Source organism: Lissotriton helveticus, chromosome 3_1, assembly GCF_964261635.1.
Source record: "Lissotriton helveticus chromosome 3_1, aLisHel1.1, whole genome shotgun sequence".
NCBI classification, from domain to species: Eukaryota; Metazoa; Chordata; class Amphibia; order Caudata; family Salamandridae; genus Lissotriton; species Lissotriton helveticus.
Window position 1 is genome coordinate 557,467,605 of NC_136061.1, and position 24,176 is coordinate 557,491,780.

The 24,176-nt window shown below is 42.9% G+C and overlaps 1 protein-coding gene across 1 annotated transcript in view; it reads left to right on the forward strand.

The window, feature by feature from the left end:
* The window catches only part of DNAJB11 (DnaJ heat shock protein family (Hsp40) member B11), a 201,749-nt gene that overhangs the window by 101,962 nt on the left and 75,611 nt on the right, over positions 1-24,176 (forward strand). The window contains exon 3 of the mRNA XM_078680479.1: positions 688-785. Coding sequence (XP_078536605.1) covers positions 688-785 — 98 coding nt within the window. The remainder of the gene's footprint in view (positions 1-687; positions 786-24,176) is intronic.

A 24,176-nucleotide genomic window follows, 5' to 3' on the forward strand; every position in this document is an offset into this window, starting at 1 on the left:
ATTCGGGATTACTCTTCATCTGTATATCGTTAAGAGATAAGCTATTATTAAAGCAATTCATAAATGTTGTGTTTTGATTCTTCCATTTTTAGGTCTGGCATTAGCCATCAACTTTTAATTTTACTAAAGCTATATAGGTAATATACGTGCATTTTTACCCGGCACTTTCATCCATTGGTTTGTTGTGTCATTCACACTTTTTTTGCCAATTAGACCATACACCATGGGGCAGTGGGGCTTCCCACTTCAACCATTGGCTAACTTCACTGTAAGTAAGGTCATTCTGTTCTTTCACAAAGGACATCTGCACACAAAGTAGTCCTCTTAGTGCTAGGGACTACTATGAAAAAGGCCCAAAAATATTTTTGCTTTTAGATAATTATGTTTTTATTATATTGGCAAGGGCCCAGCACCACCTCAAAAATAGCTTTTGTAAAACCATGACAAAACAAAGCAAGCATTAACAAATCAACAGGCAGGCAGCCAACCGCAGATCCATTGTTTTGGCCACTGCTTGTTTTTTGTTCCTCGTAATTTGTTTTCGGTCTGTGCAGTGTCTCTAGTCGCATTTATCTTATGCTCAATAACATTCTTCTAATTAACTTGCTCAGTTGCCTTTGTAATGAACCAGCTCGACTTATTATTGTTAATAAGTGAAAGTTGACATTGTTTGTAATACATTTGCAGGTGTTGTCCGATGAGGAGAAGAGAAAGCAGTACGATGCTTATGGAGAAGAGGGTTTGAAGGATGGAAATCAGGGATCTCACGGCGATATATTTTCACAGTAAGTTGCTATTTACATTCTTGTTGCAAGGGAGTGAACGACCTGTTCGTAAGCTTCAGCCACGCCTAACCAATCTTAAATATTTTATTCGGTCAAACATTCATCATAAGTTTGAAATTAGGTTTAATACACATATAAAGAACTCTATATTCTGGATGTTTTCAATATCGGTTATTTTAATATTGACATAATTTTCAGTGACCTAGGCTTCTATTGTAAATGCATATTATCTCTTGTGTGTGCATATGCAGAGAGAATAACATGCTATTTTTTAGCAATGTTGAGTGTGAGGTGGGGCCGTGCCGCACACGGGGCCTGCGTCCGTCCTGGAGCAACAACTCTAAACTCGAATTCATACATTTATTACTACAGTGCAAAGGTCAAAGACCTTGCTAGTGGCAAGGTATAGCAACATTCCATGACCTACACTGCATATATTTAGATGTGTAATGTGCATGTTATTACCACCGTGCGGAAATAGGCAAAAACATGTTTAAAAAAAACTTTTTTTATGATTTTTCTGTTTTTGTCAATTGAACATTCATACTTTCTGTACAATATGTTGGAACAGGAAATCAGTGTTTAGTCCAAGTTGTACATCATGTCGACAGCGTATGACGTTTCCAAACAACATTTTAGTTGTACAGAAAAGTTACTTAACCTGTAAGAGTACAATTTCAACAGCTCATTGCATAAATATCAGTGGTCATAACATGTAAATCTATAACCTTACATTTACTCTACCCTCTCATTCTTCTTAACTACTGCCCGGTATCCTCCGAGTCCTATCCATAAAAGCGGCTGCCCTAAATAGGGGTATGCTACTCCATTTTGTCGTTAGCACTATATTTGAAGGAATAGTGATCAGTTATTATGGAGTATGTAAGTAATTAACCAGTTTAGTAGGAAAGTATAACAGACAAGGATGTGTGATTTTCGTTAGTACTTAGCTCATTGTGGTAGAAAAGCATCATGATGACCCACACAGTGCTTCACATCTTGTGAATCATCCTCTTCACCCCATACTTCACAATGAATGGTAATAAATAGCATATTACACTCTGTACATCTGCATATATCTATATACACAACAGCAGCCGTAATTGTGGATAAGACTTGCTTTCCAAAATACCATTTTCGTTGTTTTTTTTTACTAACATTGGCACAGTTTGAAAATTCTTCATATAATTTGGACAACAATTAGCACATGTGGCTACATTTTGACATGTCGCATCTTGTGCATATCCACTGGGGGATGGAGATAAGGGGATTGTGGTCAAAAAGTCCTCTTTCATGATGAAGCACCCTGCCGGGGTATCTCACAGGGGAATACCAGGACGGGTTCCCTAAGCAAGCGCCTTGATGCCTTCGGGTGATACGTGCGCTATATAAGTCGCAATACATACACATACATTTACATGAAGCACCCGTTGGATTTTTGCCATCCACTATAGCAAAAACTGCTAAAAGGAACTACACCAAACTTTGCATGAAACTAAAATGTTTGGAGAATAGGGCAATTTTTTGATGTAAATAGATTCAGAAGTTCATGAGATATTTGATTATGGAAAAAAACATGCGTCAGGTGGTGGTCATGGTGTGTGTACAATGGCTTCCTGATCCTGCTGCTTCATGCCAACGGGATCAATAGCAAACGTAATGGTATTTCTCCCGACATCTAAAACCAGGAAGTGATGCCCACCTGATTTTGAGAGCACTGTCATGTGCTGAGCACCAAAGGTGACCCGAAGAGCACAAGAAGTAGTGTTTAGACTGAAATCTAACAGCCTGAGTTCCGTTTTTCAATTCAGCATAAATTACAGCATCAGTTCAGCAGAAATAACAAGTCCAAAGAACCTAAAGAAATCAAGACAGGCCAAAACAAAAAACAAATCTGAACCACTGACGTCAATCGCCAGTCAAGGGGAAAACAGACCCAGCAGCAAATATGGATCTCACACTACAAAGACAGAATTCCATACCCTAACTACAAGAATATCCAAAGCAGAGCCTATAATAGAAGACTATAATAAAGTTTCACTACATAAACAACCGTACCAACTCATTAAGAAAGTCAGTGTTCTGGTAAGAGAAATTACAAAATAGAAGACCTCCCTGAAGAAGGTGAAAAAGAAACACTTTTATGCTCAGCCTTCCTTGAAAAATTGACCCATCAGTCTCAGGATCATGTTCTATAAGGATTTTGAGATCAAAAGGGCACATCGGATACAGACATATATGACCACATCATAGAAACAACCCAGAGCTCTAATTTTACAGGCCTTTGCTCTATCCACACATGGAACAGATACTTGCCCAAATTAAAAAGTACAAACTATTACATGGAATGTCACTAGGATAAAGATTGTGAAAGACTACACAAAGGCACAATAATCTGAATAAAAGGCTTCTTGGCCTAACCTAAAACTCTAAAAATGTTTAACATACCTTTCTGATTTATGAACCCTACCAGAATTGAAAAAAAGCAAAAACAATCAGTGAGCCTGGCAAGCTAGAATCTGACATTACAAACTTAATGCAATATGACACAGACCATGTGCTGCTGGATCCTAGATAAGGTACTAAAATTGAATGCATTAATTTCTCACTGTTTTTCTCTTTCATGATCACACTGAGAAATGCTAAGATTCACACACATTTTAAAAATGTTAAAACATTGTTCTACTGGGATTAAATACATGCTCATCTCTTATTGGATATTGCAGATAATAAAATGTTTTCTTTACTCTTACATATATATCTATAATCTGACATCAGTCCAAAATACTAGTGAGATATTTCACCAGTGATTTTTAACACGTGCCTCAATAGTTAGTCAGTGACAACCACATGCTCAAGGAGTATATATAGGTGTCAACAAATACTTTAATTCAAATTCCGTCAAATCCCCTGTGTGGGGTGTATACTTGTGAGCTCCACTGCCCAACTCTACTCCTCTGGAGGAAAGGAAAGGGGTTGAAATCAAGTTCTAGATATGTCTGGTTACTTTTCTCAGGCTTTACCTGATTTAAAAAAAATGCAATTGACAGACACTTGATGGAGATATCTTACTGCTACAAGAACCTGAGCTATCAAGTCCCAGAGCAAGAGGCATCATTGGATTCAGGATTCCCTATACTCCCTCGCAAACAAAAAGAAAAATAGAGTAATCACACTAATATCAAATGAGATTAGACCTTTCGAAATATATAAAAAACACAGAACATTACAAAAAAATACCTGTTTACTAAGTTACTAAGAGTTAACCAACACATACACCCTGTAAACATTTCACCCATAGATGATTCTCCCGAATTCCGTATCACCTTCAAAAAAGTTAATGGCAGCTGTTAAATGAAGGCATCTTAATAGACGAGGACTTCAGTCTACTCTGGGGTGGTATTCTTGTTAAAATTTCAACATACAAATGTAGATCAACTAAATTGCATTCTCAGATAAAGAATCTATGTAGTAACCAAAAGTTATGTGATGTCTGTCATCTTCATAATCCCACGTGCAGAGGATTCACAATCTACTCGCAAGCCCAACAATACTCCCACAATTATTGACTATATACTCGCAAATTACCCCCACACCCCAATAATGAACAATTTGAAAATTGGACCATTTACAGTCCTTTATCATTCATGTATTTTGGTTGGTCTAAGGTTTCCCAATAACATGAAATTCACCAAATCATGAAAATCAAATTATGAGCTACTTGCAGATGTCTCCTCCAAAGACTGAATCATAATAACCACTCAAAACTATTTTAAAGTGAATGATAATAGTCTGATAGACATAAGTACTTCCTGGAATGCCATGGAAGCTACAATAAGAGGAACCATGATAAACATCATGACAAAAAACAAATCTAACAATCAAAAACTAAATGCCCTGGAAAAAGAAAATGCCACACTAGAACGTACACTGTACTATAAAGGGTCTCCGAATGTACATAAACAGAAGAAACTAAAATACAAATACCAACAAATAATTAGCAAAAGAGCATGGAAAACCCTCTCAAGTTAACTCAAATTTTTGTGTTCAAGCCCATGAGCTATTGCCAAAAAGTTCTGAAAGAAGGTGTAGTAACAATGCCACTGACATCCTTAGGTGCTTTTATGACTTTTATCGCAAACTCAATAGCTCTAATATGAATATCACTAATGTAAAATATACAAAATTCCTCAATGTTTCAAACTATGAAACTTGGACATTATTGGGGATACACTGCCCAGAACACCTCTGTTGGCAATATTGGGTTACAATTGCTATGTGCCGAAGCCTTTTCGGTGACTGGTGGCGCTGGATCTTCTGTTAGCGAGGCGTAGAATCTCGGATGAAAGTGCCTCTGCCAACAGTTTCGGAATGACACACTGACATGACACATTGTAACACACAATATGACGCTTCCAAAGCACTTAAGCCTCCATGTAACCATCCACAAGATATATGGGTATTGTATAAGACATACTTGATCCGTTTGAGCAAAGTCACTGTGGGAGAGAACAGTAGGAGAGACTCTACAAACAGTTGCAAGATTATGTTAATAATGAAAACGATGGTTTGATTTAATGCTTCTGAGATGTTTACGCTGCTGTGTCTGGAGGTGATGGTGCATTTTTGGGGTTTGAGATTACGACGTTGTACTGTTAATGATCACTTCTAGCGTTCCAGGTCTTTCCCATGCATTGATATGGCTGATCAGACACTTATTCCGCTCTGATGTTATACCCATTACACTTTGTGAAATCCTATCATATTTATTCCTTTAACTGCTCTGTGCTGCAAGTAAAGTCTTATAAATGCTGCATTGTTCATTAATTTGCAAAATGATAAATGAAGTTTTAAAAAACCTATGAAAGTGGACATTTAATTTAAGATGCATCTTAATGCAACAATAAATATACTAGAAATAATCAAGGCAGTCAAATCTCTTAAATACAGAAAAGCCCCAAACGTAATCGGTTCCGGACTACATTCTATAAAAATAATTAAAGATCCCTTAACTGCACACATGGAAAAACTATTTCTTAATTTTGCCAAGATTAGCACCATTTTCGCTACTGTAGCAGGTGCTACAAAAGCAGTACTACATAATGAGGGGAAGGACCACCCAAAAAGCTACATATTATAAATCCACCTCATTAATTAATCTCTGTGCACATATTCTTGCTTTCAGACTTTAAAAAGCTATACCCAAACTAACTCAACCCACCCAAACTGGTTTTTATTAAGGGTAGGCTAGCAGCCAATAAGCATAAGACTGTTTCGACACATACTAGAGAGAGTCAAAACCCTAGATTCATTGATGATCGTAGTGGTATTGGATGCAGAGGAGGCCTTCAAAAGGTTTAATGGTCCTTTCAAAGTCCATAAAAAAGTGCATATTTAGAGTCCCCGAATAGATTTTAGACAAACAAAATACAGAATAGAGAACAAACGGTCAAGTTATGCAACTCTTAAATATTATCCATCTATTATAGTGAAATGGAGGGCAGATGTTCCTTTCGGTACGATAAAAGTATCCTACGTTTTAAGGACCTGTAGACAAAAAGCACTCCTCAGTCCTTCTCAGAATTATAATGAGAATGTGAGCTGAAAAATATGACTTTTCTAAATATTTAACTCTAACGGAAGCCATAAGCAAAACGGGAAAGATGCACATTCCCTGATTGACTGGAAAGCTGGTTCTGAAAAAACATGTGGCTTCTGTCTAGAAACTACAAGCTACTAAACAACACTTACCAGTCCTAAAACTTCAAAACAACTGTTCTGACTAGGGGGTTACATGTTAGACTGGGAATGAAATCTGGAAAAACTGTACCATAGCAAAACTCTACCCCACTTCAACCAGTGCATATTATGGACTAGTAAAAGAGAATTCTGGGCCCCAAGCACACTATTTTAATAGGCCTTTACATGCACCATCAGTACATAGGAGCAATGGTCCCTGTAAACGATAAATTAACAAACAACAATTATATCATTCTGAACAAATATTCAAAAACATTTTTAGGTTAGCACAGTGTTATTTAATCACACTGGGCGAGTTCAAGTTAATAGTTTTTACAATTGAATTTAAAAAAAATGCCCCTAGATCAGAGGAAAAGGGAGCGGGGAGTGGTGTGTTTGAAGTGAAGATAGAAAAGTGATTGGGAAGTGTAAATAACATACATATATTTATTTACAACAACAGTAGCTCATAACTTAGAGCCGAACAAATTCACAATAAGCCAAAACAACTCTAATTAACCATGATTGTTAACATTGACACAGTGATTAATCGCTGTTGTACAAAATGGTCAAAGACAAGAGATGTCGACGTTTTGACCCCTAGTCGGTAGGTCAATGAGTCCCTTACAGCGGGGTCTTCTTCAGGACAGGGTCATATTAGGGAACGGGGCTGGTCCCATAGAGAAGACTCTCCACATTGGTTGGAGGGAAGGTGTGAGCACATGGGCTCCAACGTGAGGCGGGAGCAACAGCACTTTGGTGAGACATCTGCCTGGTTTTTCCGCTGGGCCTGGGAATGAATACGGTTCTGGAGATTATAGGTTCAAGGCAGACTGTTTGACTTGATCCTGATCGTCTTTTCTTTTTTTTTTTTCCATATTTTTATTGACCGGAAAAAATCATCAAAATACGAACCAATAAGATACATGTTATATGAACAAACAATCATCTGATATAGTCACTCAGAAAAGAAACTAAAAGAAAATATAATAAAATAATGGAGGGAGAGCTTTAACAGTTTACAATTTCATTCAAAAATACGTCCCCATATTACCATACATTTGGTCCTAGAACGAGCCCCTCGACCCGGCCAATGAGAATTCCATATCATAGATCTGTCTTACTAACAGCCACCAATCCGTCACAGTTGGAGGTTTCGGGGATGTCCACACCCTATCTATAACTAATCTTGCTGCTACTAGTAAGATAGAAAACAAGCTATTACAGTTTAGATTTCTAAAACTATATCCCATCATAACCTCGGAGATCATCAAAGGTGCTCCTATCCCTAGTTTTTGATGTAGAACATCCCCAACATTCTGCCAAAATGTTGTTATTTCTGGGCATGTCAAAAACATATGCTTAATATCTGCCGCATATAGATCACATTTTGGACATTTTGTCAGTTCGTTATTAGCATTATTACCCAATGACCATTTTACAATTCTATCCGGAGTATAATATAGAAGACAGATCATATGGTGTTGTTGCAGTCTCAAATTAGTCGCATGTACAGCTTTGTATGACTCTCTGTCGCCAAACTAAAATTGTGACTAGAAATATTGTTGGCTGAATTATTAAGACTACGTAGGCGAATAAAACAAGCTGACCAAAAATATGTTTTAAAGTCTGGGGACTCTAGACCGCCTTGACTAAAAGGAAGCATTAACCGATCGATTGCTCGCCTTGCCTTCCTATATCCCCATGTAAAACTACTTAATATTCCATCCAGTTTTTTAAAGAATGTGTTTGGAACGCGAAGTGGAATGGCATGGAAAAGGTAGAGAAATTTAGGCAACATTTTTATTTTAATAATATTAACTCTACCAATAATCCCAATTGGTAACATGTGTCATTTTTTTTAAAGACTTACTTGTCTCTTTTAATAGTACATCATAATTTAATGATAGAATTTGATCAATCCGTGTTGATATTCTAACCCCTAAATAGGTAATGGTTGCGCAGATTCCGGGTACTGGCCTCTCGGATTTATAGTTGAGGTGAACTTGCGTCTTATTGACATTTAATTTATAACCCGACATTAAGCCAAACTGTTCCGCTGTTTCCGTTATTATTTTCAGCACTTCTCCCGGTTCCGTTGAGAAAAACGCTATGTCGTCTGCATAAGCGACTACCTTCAGGGAGTTTGCTCCTGATTTAAAATCCCTTATTCGCAAGTCATTTTGCAAAACAGAAATAAAAGGCTCTATATGCAAAGCAAATAATAAGGGTGACAAAGGGCATCCCTGGCTTGTACCACACAATACCGGAAAGTTAGATGACTGCAGACCCAAGTAAACCAGTTTAGCGCATGGCTTGTCATATAGTGCTTGTATCTGTTTCAGAAATTGGCCCTTTATCCCAAATGGCCCAAGAATTCCCACCCCACTCGGTCAAATGCCTTTTCTGCGTCTAGTAAAATCATACGAAGTGGGGTGGGTCTGATATTTGCAAGATCGAATGCACTTACTGCCGTGTTTACATGAGAGGTAGTAGCCCTCTCTTGAATAAACCCATGTTGGTGGGGGGGGAAACTAAATTGGACATAATTGGGGCCAAGCGATTAGCTAAGATTTTAGCATATATTTTTGCGTCTGCATTTATCAGTGAAATTGGTCTATATGTCCCACATTCCTCCGCTGGTTTACCTTTCTTCAGAAAAAAATATTATTTTTGTCATGTGCCATGAATCAGGGGTTTCCCCTTTAATTCCAATTTCTTTTATCACCCGACTAAATTGCTCCATCGTAATATCCTTAAATACTTTAAAGAATTCTAGTGGAATAGCATCTTCTCCCGCAGCCTTCCCTGAAGGTAATGCACCCATCGCCAATTCTATCTCATTTTCTGAAATATTTTCCTCAAGAAGATCGGATTCCTCGCTCCCCATCTTTCTAACAGCACTATTTTGGATATACCTGTGGATATCCTCTTGTGTGGGCTGTATCGTTGGAGTATACAGTGTTTTATAATAAAGAGCAAATTGTTCTAGTATCTGCGATGATTGCTCATATATTTTACCACCTAGCCCCTTACTGCTTTTATATGAGCGTTAGCCCGATCGTCTGCCACCTTGAAAGTGAGTACTTTACCTATACTTTCCCGAAATTCATACTGTGTTAAACGATATTTGTTATATCTTGCCACGCTTTTCTCTCTCCATATTTTCTTCAAGGCTGAGTATAATTCTATTGACATAAAATCTAGTCGTTCAATATCCTCCGAGCTTTCTATGACAGTCTGCATGTTGATCCTCCACCTACCGGATCTCTAATATAGTTGTGTTAATTATGTTTTATCTTTTTTTGTTTTGTCACCAGATATATTGCTGGGTATTGCCTCTGATAACTGCTTTACATGTGTCCCACACAACTGTAGGAGCAGCAGTTCCTACGTTTTCCCTGAAGAAAGTCTCTAGTTGACCCCAGACCATAGCCACATACTCCTGATCGGTCAAAAGATATCTAGGTAACGAAAAAAGTCTTATTACCCTGTTCTCCTCTGAGATTTTAAATGTAAGGAATATGGGGTTATGGTCAGAGGTCACTTTTGGGCAAATTTCCATGTCAGTGGACCATACAATAGAGTCAGAGGCCCAAGCCATATCTATCCGAGAATATAGCTTATGTGGGGCTGAATAGTAAGTATACCCTGGTATCGTAGCTCTAAGGTTCTCCAGACATCACTAACACCCTGTAGTCGCCCTAGTTCCCTTATTGCGGCTCTTGTCTTTCTCATTCTTTGAAAAGCCCCCCGTCGTGTTGTATCAACATTATAGTCCTTGATGCAATTAAAATCACCCATCACAACCCTCACACCCTCCCACTTTAACATTTCTGCATTTATCGCCTCAAAAATAGTAGGCTCATCCGTATTCGGGCCATACACTACACAGAATATATAACTTCTTCCTTTTATCTTCATCTGTGCCATTGCCCATCTGCCACCTTTGTCTGCCTTTGTGTTACCGATTACCCCCTCCGCCCTTTTATGTCTCAAAATAGCAACCCCTCATATAGAGGCACTTTGCATGGTACACACTATCACTTCATACTCCAACTGCTTTAGTAGTCCGCAGTCTTTATATGAAATATGTGTTTCCGTCAACATGACAAATATGGGGGTTATACATTTTTAATTCCTCTGACACCAGTTGCCTCTTAGTCTTACTGTTCAATCCAGCCACATTCCATGCTAAACACTTAAACTTAAGTTGATCCATAAAAAAAACAATACTATCAATGCTACCACTCGAACCCTCCATTTTTATTGTTTCATTATTACATACCACTACTCTGCTAATCTTTTGGTTCCATATTACCCTGCCTTTATTTTTTCCCCGATTTTGCCCTCTCCCTTCCCCTCCCCACACCCTTGCCCCCACTAGAGCAAATCCAACCCCCCTATTCCTAGAAGGAGGAATCTTTCTCTTCCTTAAGCCGCAGCTGGTTTTGGCAGCAAAAGTGAAGCACCGGTCTCCACAGTGGCCCCTGAGGACTGACAGTCAGTCATTTTTATCTTAAGCCAAAGATAGAACCCAAGTTATATTTAAAGCTATTAAGGAAAAAAAGGGAAAACGAAAACAATTCCAGAACTCTACATACTATTAAGAATCAAAGAAAAGATTCCACCTCTACATGAGTTGATATCCCCAGAAGCAAACCCCCTGACACCCAATCCCAAATGTTAATCCGACCCTAAACCCCTTTCCTTATCCCGTCCCCCCCTTTCTGCCATCTACACAATGCTTCCTTTGCTCAGACATATAAACATGACTGTCCTTCTCTTATTACTTTCAGACGCGCCACTTCTTGTAGGTACGCCTGTACACCAGTTGCTTTTAATGGATCGATCAATAACCTTAACTGCCAGCGCCTTTCCATTGTCTCTTTGCAAAAATATGACCTAAAAAAATTGAATAGGATTCTACTGAAATAGGCGTTTTAAGTTTAGCTTTCAGTGACAATGCTTGCCTAAGCAAAAAATTGCCAAAATTAATAAGGAAGGGTCAAGAGTTTTTAACATCCTGCCTTCGCTGTACTAATGGTAGTCTGTGTGCCCTCTGTATCTGGCAGTCCCAGTCCCAGTCCACCAAGTCCGGAAAAGCCTTCTGCATTAAATGTACGACAAAACCTCTCGGGTCAGTCCCTTCTTGCCCTTCCGGGATTCCAAGTAATTTCAGATTGTTCCGCCGCTGGCGATTTTCCATGTCTTCAATTTTCAGCTGCATTGAAATTAGCAGATCCTGATGTTGTTTGACAGAGACAGCCATTTGTGAATTTGCTTCCTCCGTGCCAGCAACCCTTGACTGGAGTTGCGCCATGTCGTTGGTAATTGACCCGGCCTTCGAGTTGACTTCTTTTAGTGACTGCTGAACGTCCTGATTATCAGCTCTAACTTGAGAGAATAGCTCCCTTTGATCTTTAAGGGACTGCAGTATGAGTGAAAGCAGTGACGCTTCTCCCATTGGAGTGTCTCTATCTGGTAGACTCTTTTGGGAGTCCACTTCTCCCTCTTCTACTTTCACGAATGCGGTGCAGGCCTCTTGTTGACAACCAGGCCCCCCCCCCCCCTATTACCCCTCAGGAGTTTCTCCGGATGACAACCTTAGTGCCCCGCAAATGTCATCTGCTATTTTCACATCCGAGATTCTGAATATCAGGGTTGTGACCCCTCCTTTTGACTGAACCCTCCTCCGTATGGGGCTTACAGCTTCTGTATTTTTCCCCTGCTTCGATTTCCGCTTGCCAATCGTGTGGCTCATTGTGAGTTTCCTTCTACTTTCTTGTCCTTCCTCTGGTGTTATAGATCTAGGGTCTTTCCTTTTGTCTACTGATCTTGGGATTTGCTTCTGCTTTTGCTTTAGTTTTTGCTTTATGCCCGCTGGTTTCTGTGCTGGAGTATCCATCACACCATTATTCCTTTGGATCTCAATCCGACCCCCTGATTGTGCGCCCCTACCAACTAAAACTGCGTCAGAGCTACCATGAACACTCGTGCTAGCCATACCATCCTCCACAAAGGCACTCTGCTTTGAGGTGTCTTCTGACACCCGCTACTGCATCTAAAAAGTTCTGTCCTAAACCATCTTCAGCCGCATTGCCTTTCATTACTGTATCACTTATTAGCTTTTCGCCATCTCCCAGCAATGGCACTGTTGCATCTGTACTGACAAAAAGTCCCTCCTGTTGGTTTTCTTTAAGCCCAAACAGTACTTCACTCTGACTCTTTAAACTAGCATCCAGAAGTATATCTTGTTGTTTTTCTTTAAGACCAGTCTCAGAGTCAAAATTCAGTTCAATCTCTATATCCGTATTTTCAGTCAATTGATCCCCAACCTTAAGCATAACATTCGCCTCGGAGTTACCGTGTAGCTTGGTACTGTCAACGTCTATAGCAATGTTACAATGTTGCACTTCTATTGCACGAGTAACAGTTTCTGCCAGTTTGTTTCCGTCGATTGCCTCCAAGCCTGCTTCTGAGGAAAAAAGCCCTGCTGAGCACCCAGACTGCAGCAGACGCAGCACCGGCTTCCCACGCTTACCGCCACTGTTGCCAATTACTTCACCCTTCTGAGCTTCCAAGCCTTGCACTCCCTCCATACCGCTAGCAGTGCTTACCGGTAGGCGGCTCGTCGCTCGGGTGCTCCTCGCTGTACATTTCGGCAGAGCCATGTCCTGTAAACCGCTACATGCCTCAGCCTTCTGCCAGCACAGTTCGGCCTGAAGGTGTAATCCCAGCCTTAACGATAAACGCCAAGCCGCCAAACACACGGCTACCCTTGTGGATGACAAGAACCTCGGTCCAATCGCCCGCATTCGGCAGAAATTCGTAGGAGCCCACTCCAGGAGGTAATTCCGGGTAAATCCGAGTAAGTCTCCGGGTCAATCCCTGGTCTATGACAGCAGTCACGTCTTAATTTCCCAGTGCTTATATCCGAGATAAATGTTTCAATGCATTTTTCTTTTCTTTTTCCCGCTACTTCTTAGCTAGTTCTTCATCTATTTTCTTCGCATTCCTCTGATTTCGTTCTGACTCCACAGCCTCAGGAGTTCCACTGTGTGCCGCAGCTCACAGACTGCATCAATCCGCCATCTTGCCTCCTCCGTGCGGCTCTCCTTTCCACACTGATCCTGATTGTCTTTTCAAGGAACGTTCTATTCTGTATAAATCGTAGAAGCGGAGACAAGTCTTCCTCCTTGTGATTAAATAACACTGTGCTAACCTAAAAAAAGTTGAATATTTGTTCAGAATTATATAATTGTTGTGTTTGTTAATTTATCGTTTACTGGGACCATTGCTCCTATGTACTGACATACACCCAAGTCCCAGTGACATTTTTGGGTTTACCGTTCTAGGTAACCTTAAATGCACCATAGCACTAAAAATGTAAATGAGCATGCATTTTGATCTAAAATATAGTGCAAAACTACAGATTGTTTGGGAGGAGGTTATCAAAGCCCTGGCATATCAAGTAATCCGATTTTTGAAACCATGCAATAGTTTGACAGTGGAACCCTGCAGAAGCTAGCACCTATCTATCCACAAATTGTATGAGAGAAGGGAAGTACCCCAAATCTGTGTGCACACAGTATAAGCACCCACTGTCACGGTGCAGTCCTCAACTGGACTTAACAGAGTTTAACAAAACAATGCAATTGGTGCACCACCCTATGAACAATGTCACAAATTACAATTATGTACAAAGTGGTTCTTCAAGTCCTCCTTTTTATTTAATTACAATTTGATTTGAACATATCATGAATCATGTTGAGTAGACCAGCCAGCGCTTTTAGTCCAAAACAATGGGCTTCTTCAGGGCTATGTTCTAGTAACAGATGCTGGACTTCCAGGGTGCATCCAAATAAAGTGAACTGCCTGGTCACACACAACTACGGTGGGCCAAAGCAGATAAAATCAACAGTTCAGCTCCATGATATGTGCTGAAAACGGGAATACAATGGAGTTGTAAACAAAGTATTTTGATCATTAGGACTAGGGTAGATTGAGTTACAAATCAAGCACAAGTTTATACAGATTGACTCATCCCTAATGGCATTTCAGCAGAACTGGCCTGTAAGTAATTACATTGAATTGCCTATGTAGCCTAATCCCCCTCTGCCCTGAAGAGAGGTGCATGCAGCTGACAAGATCAAGACATTTCAGACTGCAGCCCCAAACCCAAGTGTAAGCTATTGATTTACAAAACCCTCAGAAAATCAGATGCTGCAAATTTGTCAAGGTCAGGAATATCTGTATATCTACTCTCGAAAGAGCTTGATTTCAGCTTCTGTGCAAATAAACAGGAGTTATAAGCAAACTATACACATATTTTGTTGACTGTAACACAAGCTGGAGAAAGTTCCAGGAGCTAAAACATCCGATCATTTTTAGGTCTCGCCTGTCGATGCGCATGCGCATCGAGCAAGGCGAGAGTATTGCGAGTTATCCACTCTTTATCTGCACTGCAAGGAATCGTGGCGATTCCTTGCAGTGCCCGTGACTTTTAAGGTCAATGCGCATGCGCATTAAGCTTATGCGCATGCGCATTGACCTTAAAAGTCACGGGCGCGTGCATGTCCGTCTTCCCGCCGTCTCGCATTTCCCCTGTCGCACTTCTCCTCCCCCCTCCCCTCTCTTCCCTCCAGCTTGTTTTTTGTTTATTTGACCCGCTCCGCCCCCTCCCCTTCCCGCCGTGTCGCATTTCTCCTCCCCCCTCCCCTCTCTTCCCTCCGGCTTTTTTTTTGTTTATTTTACCCGCCGTGTCGCCGTGTCTCCGATCCTTTCGCTCTCCTCCCCCCTCCCCTCTCTTCCCTCCGGCTTCTTTTTTGTTTATTTTTTCTCCTTAAAACGGGCACCAGGAATAATTTAATTAATCTGTCATATGGATGGGTTTGATTTTTGTTACAGAAGCAGGGGTTTGCCAAAAATTAGCCAGTTATTTACTTTCACCTAGCATCATAAAATTCACGCGTTTTTCAAACAGTCAACGTTTTCCTCCCACACTTACCTGTATGGTGGAATATTTTCTCGCAGCTGGCTGTGTTGTTTTGTCATCTTTTTTTTTTTTCAATTAAACCGTATACACGTCATGCTTCCTATATTTTTTTTTTGCCACTTTGAAAATGAGGTCATTCCGATGCGCTTGAGCGACATGAGTGACAAATTAGTGTACTCGCGCACAAAAAAACGCATGTTTGCGACACCCCAAAAAAATCTCCTGCAACATTTTTAAAATGCAGGAAAGTGTTTTTGCGTTGAGAAAAATAGCTTGGGCAATATTAATAGTTTCGGTAAAGTACACGTTTTCCGGCGAACGCTTAAACGCACAGAACTTTTTATCTTTTTACCTATTTAAGACTTTTTGCCAAAACGCCACAAGCTTCCCAAAATAACGCACCCCTAGCCCGTGGCATCAGTCGAGGCGGAGAGTGAAATAGCAACTTGTGTTTTGGAAGAGGTGTAAACTGGCTTGTTTACAGTGTGCTGTGTATGTAACATGTTTGGACAACGCACTGTAGAAAACAACAATTGGCAATCCAAATTCTATATCACAATACATGTTACATATATCCAGACATAACGGCCAATCTACACAGGTCTTTAAATAGCCAAATCACAGACCACCAGACTTGCATCAGCGCTAACAAAGCACGTTGGTCTATAGAGGCCAGGACCTTTCATTCAAACAGAAATGCAGCTGCAACACTTGAAATATGCGAAATGACTCACGAGTCCCTTCAAAATACGGGTTTCATCATCATAAGTAGAACCCCTCGAATCACTACTCGGATTTACCATGGGCAGAGCCACTAGGATTATGCGGCAATGCAGGACTGAATCCAGCAGCGTGGTTATATACCTAATGTGCAAGAAGGTAAAATGTTGTGACATTTTGCAGCACATTCTCTGGCAGTATTATTTTGATCTAAGTTAGAACATGTTTTCTTTTTTTAGTTACCAATAATATGTTACGTTATGTGGCAAGTGTGGTCAATCCAAACCTACCATCTCACACGGTGCCCCAGTGTGTCACATGATTTCTGCTCCCTTCGCACAGTCACTGGGTGAGAAACAGAGAATATTCAGTTGCAGAGAAAACCCTCACTCACCCTCACCCACCCTCACCCTCACCCACCCTCACCCTCACTCACTCTCACTCACCCTCACCCACCCTCACTCACCCTCACTCACCCTCACTCACTCTCACTCACCCTCACCCTCACTCACCCTCACTCACCCTCACCCACCCTCACCCACCCTCACCCTCACTCACCCTCACTCACCCTCACCCTCACCCACCCTCACCCTCACCCTCACCCACCCTCACCCTCACTCACTCTCACCCTCACCCTCACTCACCCTCACTCACCCTCACTCACCCTCACTCTCACTCACCCTCACTCTCACTCACCCTCACTCTCACTCACCCTCACTCACTCACCCACCCTCACTCACCCTCACCCTCACTCACCTTCACCCTCACTCACCCTCAACCCCTCACCCTCAACCCCTCACCCTCCCTCACCCACCCTCACCCACCCTCACCCTCCCTCACCCTCCCTCACTCACCCTCACTCACCCTCACTCACTCTCACTCACCCTCACTCACCCTCACCCTCCCTCACCCTCCCTCACCCTCCCTCACTCACCCTCCCTCACTCACCCTCACTCACCCTCACTCACCCTCACTCACCCTCACCCACCCTCACCCTCACTCACCCTCACTCACCCTCACTCTCACTCACCCTCACTCACCCTCACCCACCCTCACCCTCACTCACCCTCACCCTCACTCACCCTCACTCACCCTCACTCTCACTCACTCTCACTCTCACTCACCCTCACTCTCACTCACCCTCACTCTCTCTCACTCTCACTCACCCTCACTCTCACTCACCCTCACTCACTCACCCACCCTCACTCACCCTCACTCTCACTCACCCTCACTCTCACTCACCCTCACTCTCACTCACTCTCACTCACCCTCACTCACCCTCACTCACCCTCACTCACCCTCACTCACCCTCACTCACCCTCACCCACCCTCACCCACCCTCACCCTCACTCACCCTCACTCTCACTCACCCACCCTCACCCTCACCCACCCTCACCCTCACCCACCCTCACCCTCACTCACCCTCACCCACCCTCACTCTCACTCACCCTCACTCTCACTCACCCTCACTCACTCACCCACCCTCACTCACCCTCACCCTCACTCACCTTCACCCTCACTCACCCTCAACCCCTCACCCTCAACCCCTCACCCTCCCTCACCCTCACCCACCCTCACCCTCCCTCACCCTCACTCACTCTCACTCACCCTCACTCACCCTCACCCTCCCTCACTCACCCTCACCCTCCCTCACTCACCCTCACTCACCCTCACTCACCCTCACTCACCCTCACTCACCCTCACTCTCCCTCACTCACCCTCACTCACCCTCACTCACCCTCACTCACCCTCACTCTCACTCACTCACTCTCACTCACCCTCACTCTCACTCACCCTCACTCTCTCACCCTCACTCTCCCTCACTCACCCTCACTCACCCTCACTCACCCTCACTCTCACTCACCCTCACTCTCACTCACCCTCACTCTCACTCACCCTCACTCTCACCCTCACTCTCACTCACCCTCACCCTCACTCACCCTCACTCACCCTCAACGCCTCACCCTCACCCGCACTCACCCTCATTCTCACTCACCTTCACTCACCCTTAATACCTCACCAACACTCACCCTCAATGCCTCGCCCTCCCTCACCCTCAGCCTCACTCACTCTTACTCACCCTCACCCACCATCACGCTCATCCTCACTCACCCTCACTTACCCTCACTAACCCTCAGTCACACTCAGTCACCCTCAGTCACCCTCACTCAACCCCTCACCCTCACTCACACTCACTCAACCTCTCACTCAACACCTCACTCTCACTCACCCTCAACACCTCACTCACCCTCAATTTCACTCACCCTCAATTTCACTCACCCTCAATTTCACTCACCCTCACTCATCCTCAACACTTCCCCCACCCTCACTAGCCCTCAACACCTCACACACACACCCTCAACACTTCTCCTTCAACTCCTCACTCACCCTCACTCTCACTCAACACTTCAACACCTCAGCCTCAGCCTCACCCTCAACACCTCACTCACCCACAACACCTCATTCTCACTCACCCACACTCACCCTCATCCTCACTCACCCTCACTCACCCTCACCCTCACTCACCCTCACTCACCCTCACTCACCCTCACTCACCCTCACTCACCCTCACACAGTGCAATAGTTCTCAGACCATTTCAGTTAGAGCTTTTAGAAATGTTTATGGCTTTTTTTATTTGTAATACTTTCGCATTGGCTACAGGAAACAAAAATGCTAAACATTTACAAAAAAACCCATAAACAATTCTAAAAGCACTAACTCTAATGGTGCGAGACCTATTGCATTTCCAATGCTTGTCTTGATCAGCGTTCTTTGTGCCATTGGGTCGCTACCCAAATTAATATTGTGCCCTAAATGGCACCCATTAATCTGCTGTAACACAATTTTGACCCTCAATAAATATTAACTGTGTCGTAGTAGTATCAAAATACCACCACATTCGGATTTGATTGTTATGCAAAGTTTACTTGGGTGTAAGTGCCCCTTGTACATAGAAGGTAGAGAGCATTGGCGGGAGCCATGCTAATTTCCTACTCTTAGTGGTTACGAATCAGCTTTCCAATCATGTGGAGGTATCTGGTCTGTTGCACCCAGCACAATCTGGTTTCCGGCCATCTTACAGCAGAGTCAGCATTGCTAGAGGTGTCCAGGAGTGTCTGGACCCCTGCGGGAGAGCAGCTCTGGTTATGCTAGATCTCTCGGCAGCGTTCAACACTGTGCCACACTCCTTGCTCGCCTCTTGAAGATAGGCATATCCGGGTCTGTGCTGCGTTGGATCAGGTCTTTCCTGGAGGGCCGGTCACAGCAGGTCTGGCTTCCTCCGTATGCCCCGGTGCCTCAGCAGGTGGCCGCTGGCGTCCCGCAGAAGTCATCCCTTAGCCCTCTTCTTTTAACATCTATGTCACTCCGTCGGTTTATCTAGCGGAATCATTAGGGGCTACGGTGATGACCTACATGGATGACACTCAGCTTCTGTTCCCTTAGGGTTGGGACGATGACTCAGTCCTTGCTGCGCAACACTGCCTGTCCTCTGATTTTCACTGGCTTGCTCAGGCGCAGCTGAAGTGTAATGAAGAGAAGCCTGAGGTTCTCTTATACGGTTCATTTTCTGCCAACTTCAGAGAGAGGCTGTGGCCCCCTGGCTAGTGCAGGGAGAAGTGCTGCAAAAAATCTTGGCGTTTGGTTCAATGAAAATTTGAACTTTTCAACACAGGTCAAGAAGCTGCCTTGGACCTGTTTTGGCACTTTGAAAGCACTGAAGACGTCTTCTTCCTAGACCTGCCAAAGAAACGGTGGTCCGTGCCTTGATCCTGTCCCGTCTGGACTATGCTAACACACTCTTTGTGGGTATCCCTGGCTACCTCCTAAAGAAACTGCAAGTAGTCCAAAACTCAGCAGCTAGACTCCTACTGGGTCTGTTAAATCGGTGTGGTGTGTGCGCTCATCTGCACACACTGCACTTGCTCCCACTGGATTCTCAGACAAAATTTAAAATGCTGACCATTGCCCATAGGGCCCTCAATGGCTCAGGCCCTATCTATCTACAGAAAAGATTTGCTTTTTATAACCCATGGAGACAGCTGCGTTTCTCCTCTCAATTACTGATGCAGACCCCTAGGTTTAACCGACAAAGGCTTGGCGGGAGCTCTTTTGTTAGGAAAGCTGGCCTGGCCTGGAACGCACTGCCATTGTGTGGCATCCAGGATCCTATAATCTTTAAGAAAAAATTTAAAACCTTTCTCTTCTAGTTACTGCTTGGCTTTAGCTTTCTTTTCCACTTCACGCGCTGGGACACTCTGAGTAGCCGTGGGCTGTACAAATAAATATAACATAACATTGCAAACTTGTTACAAATGCAGGTGAGGCCCAACCAGCAAATTAGCACTGTGCACTTTCCTCTCACACAGAAAACTATTTTTTTGGTGCATGCATGTTTGTACACATGAAAGGCATGTGTTGCTTCTCAATTTCCCCTTTTTTTCTACCTCAAGCAGAGACAGCTGTTGTTTTTAGGGCTCGGCTGAACGTGCGGAAGCGCGTCTCCGCCGAGGCTCTTTTGTCGGCATGTGTGCTTCCCAGGAGACAATCCTGGCCGCGCGCATCGCCTTGGAGGCGATTCCAAACTGGCACGCGAACGAGCGCTGTGGTCAGGCACCGTCTCCTGGGAAGCACACATGCATGCGCATACACACACAAGCGCCCACGCACATACATACAGACACCCACCCCCCCCCCCCCGCTCACATACACACACACACGCACACACACACGAGTGCACCTCTCCCCCGCCGTCGCACACATGCAGACACACATACACACATACATACACACACACACACACACAACGAGGGAACCGAGGCCCCCCCAGCCCTTTTCAACTTACCAGGTGAATTCTGAGGGACTCCGCTCTCCTTCTGGCGTCGCTAGAAGCTTTCACTCCGCCTTCTCTTCCGGTCCAGAAGCAGGGCCGCCCCCGTCACAGGCGACTTTGCCTGACTTCCGGTGAGGCTCTTGTTTTTCAAGTTCGCGGACGCTTGTTTTTGTTGTTTTGAGAAAAGCCAGTGTCGCTTTAAAAGTGCAAGACAAGTACATTTTGGTCCAGCAGCTTTGTAACGCCATGGTGTAAAATGCTTTTCCTGACCACGGACATGAAAACGCTCCATGGCATGTTGTTTTTCCCTCTTTGGTTCACAGAATTCTTCGTGTCATAAATACGTAGCGAGGCATTCCCACTGCAGTGAGTAGTTTTGATTCTTGAATGATGGTATGTGTGGTCAGAGAGATGTGTTCTGTTGCCACAGCCCCATCTCGGATGTTTTGAAGGTCCCTGGCTAATCACGAGTGAGAGTTACCCCGCAATTGTTTGTGATGATTTATTGGTTTAACGGATCTGCCAGAAATCGTTTCTGCGGCCGCGTCTCAGTGAATTTCTTGCAGTGCACATATTAATGCCAGTTCTGCTTACCGCTTTGATGATAACATGGAGGCTGGTGCTTGATGATTACATATTCTGAAAAATGAGGAAGTTGGATGAACAGAGAGGTTAAGTTCAATTTAATGAAATCAGTGGTTGGGGTGTATTGGAAGCTCGCATTGTACTCCGATATGTTGATCCATGTTCTTTAACTTAAGCTGGATTTTCTTGTCACTGTGAAATGATTGATGGTCCGCACAAGTTGCAAACATAGATTGACGTAAAAAACCCACTCACGACCTCCGTTTCCTTTTTGCTGAGATAGTCCATTGAATTGCTGCTTGGGCTGTGATTGGGCTTAGATTTCAGAGCAAAACCAAGTTATTTGGATTTTCGCCAGACTTCCATCTTTGATGGATGTTGCTTTTCGTGCATTACTTAATGTATGTTGTGATGAAGCCCTTATAAAGTTCAATTTATTTGTAATCTTTTGTTTAGTCAATTAACATTACTACAGTGTACATACATACAGCGTATATAAGTCACTTCACCAAAGGTAAAGGGGACTTATTTACACACTGTTACAAACTTGTTACACACTGTTTGCTACCTCTTACTATTAATAAAGGCCAAAACTTAGAACATGGCGCTGGCCTCATGTTGCTGTGCTTAGATGTAAATGAACAGTACTGCGAGTGTACAAGGGCCTGCCTCCCTTGTAAGCTGTGAATATTTCATTTTGGGGTACCGCATATCTATTTACATTTAACGGGTGATTTCCAAATGTTGTCATCGTTTTCCTGCCCCTTTGTTTTCAATTATTTTAGTATAGAGAGGCCTCCAGCTTTTTTCCCTCCACAGAGTTTTATTGTTCGAGAAAAGGCTTAATATACTGCGCATTGAAAGAAACTAGATACAAAGAAACAGAGATACAAAGGTTCATAGAATGCTCTCCATTTTTTTATTCTCTTTAAATGCAATATTTGGAAGGCGGTGTCTGTAAAAAAATAATTAAAAAAAAAATCACGCTAGAGGTCTCCTGTACAGCGCTGACACATTTCCAGTTATTGTTGGGTGCACCGATGGGACAGACAGATTATGTCTGCGTGAGAGAGATCATTTGTGTGTGTGGAAATAATTGCAAGTGTTTGCGTCAGAAAGATTGTGTGTGAGAGTGTGTATGTGAGAAAGTGATAATTATTGTGTGTGTGATCGAGAGATTATGTGTGAGCGTTTGTGTGAGATTGTAAGTGTGTGTGCACGATAGAGACTGACAGATTGTGTGGGAGAGAGAGAGACTGTGTGTGAGAGAGAAATTGTGTGTGGTAGTAAGATTGTATGTGTGCGTGTGACCCTCTGTGTGTGTAATGCAATTACAAGTTGTATGGCTATTGTATGGCTATTGACATTGTAAATGACAATGCCATTTATTTATCTGTTTTCAAAACCAACACATAAATAAAAATGTTGTCATTTACAATGCCAATAGCTCTAACTTTGGCAAAGGCGAGACCGTTGCATTGTAAATGCTTGTTATCAGTCTGTGCTGGTGGTGGCATAGCACAACTCCTTGACTGCACACAGCTGACCCATGCACAAGACAGCAAGGGTCGTTACTGTAGGCAGCAGATTCCTTTCTTTACAGTTAAAAATCGCCCCGCCACATGTCCATTAATGCTAAAGTTTGTAGTTCTAAAAATCGCTTGTCTAATCACTTCTGAATTAGGTTGTATTTGTAAGGAATCAAAAGGCGACATGGACATTGGACTGTTCCAATTGGAATAGGGTCAACACCGATCTGCATATGGTTGAGTACAAACTGAGGTGGCATGGTGTACAAAATAACGATGGACTGGGATGCGGCCCGGAGTAATTACCAGCGTCTGAGATTAACTCAAGCATTCTATCCATCCGTTTTTTGTATACTTAAATACTTTTAATTAGGGTGCATTCATTGGAGAATTCTGTTTTAGCATAGATACGTTTATGTAAAGGATGGATTTATATTTCATCCACCACAACTGTCTCTACTCCGCAAATTTGCACAGTATGGCTTATCACACCCTATTTATCTGTGCGGACATTTTATTTCAAATTATTCAAAGGACCATGTGTGTTGTCACAGACTGAAGACCTGTATTTTGACCATATACAGCACCAGTGATGCACTTAGCCTGACTCAGAGGTCTTGGAATATAAGACTCTAGGGTGAAATGTACAAAGCCCTGTTGTGGTTGCAAACCTTGTAAGTTGCAAAGCTACAGGATGTACAACTGCAAAGAGCCATTGTTCTTTAAACTGCACCCATTTTCCGGGTCGGAAAAGCCTTTCCAAGTCGCGAGTGTCGCGATCTATTCCAAATCGCAGTTAGGAGTCATCATGAAAAGGACCATCCCCTCCTAATTGCCATTGTGGTCCAAGTCATAACCAGTTACTGTCCTTCAAAGGAGGTGGTAAGTGATTCACAAAACAACTTCCCCTTTGTGTATTGTGCCAACAGCCTCGGTTGGGGAGAAGGCAGTGGTCTAAAGGACCACTGCCTGATCTCATGATATTTTC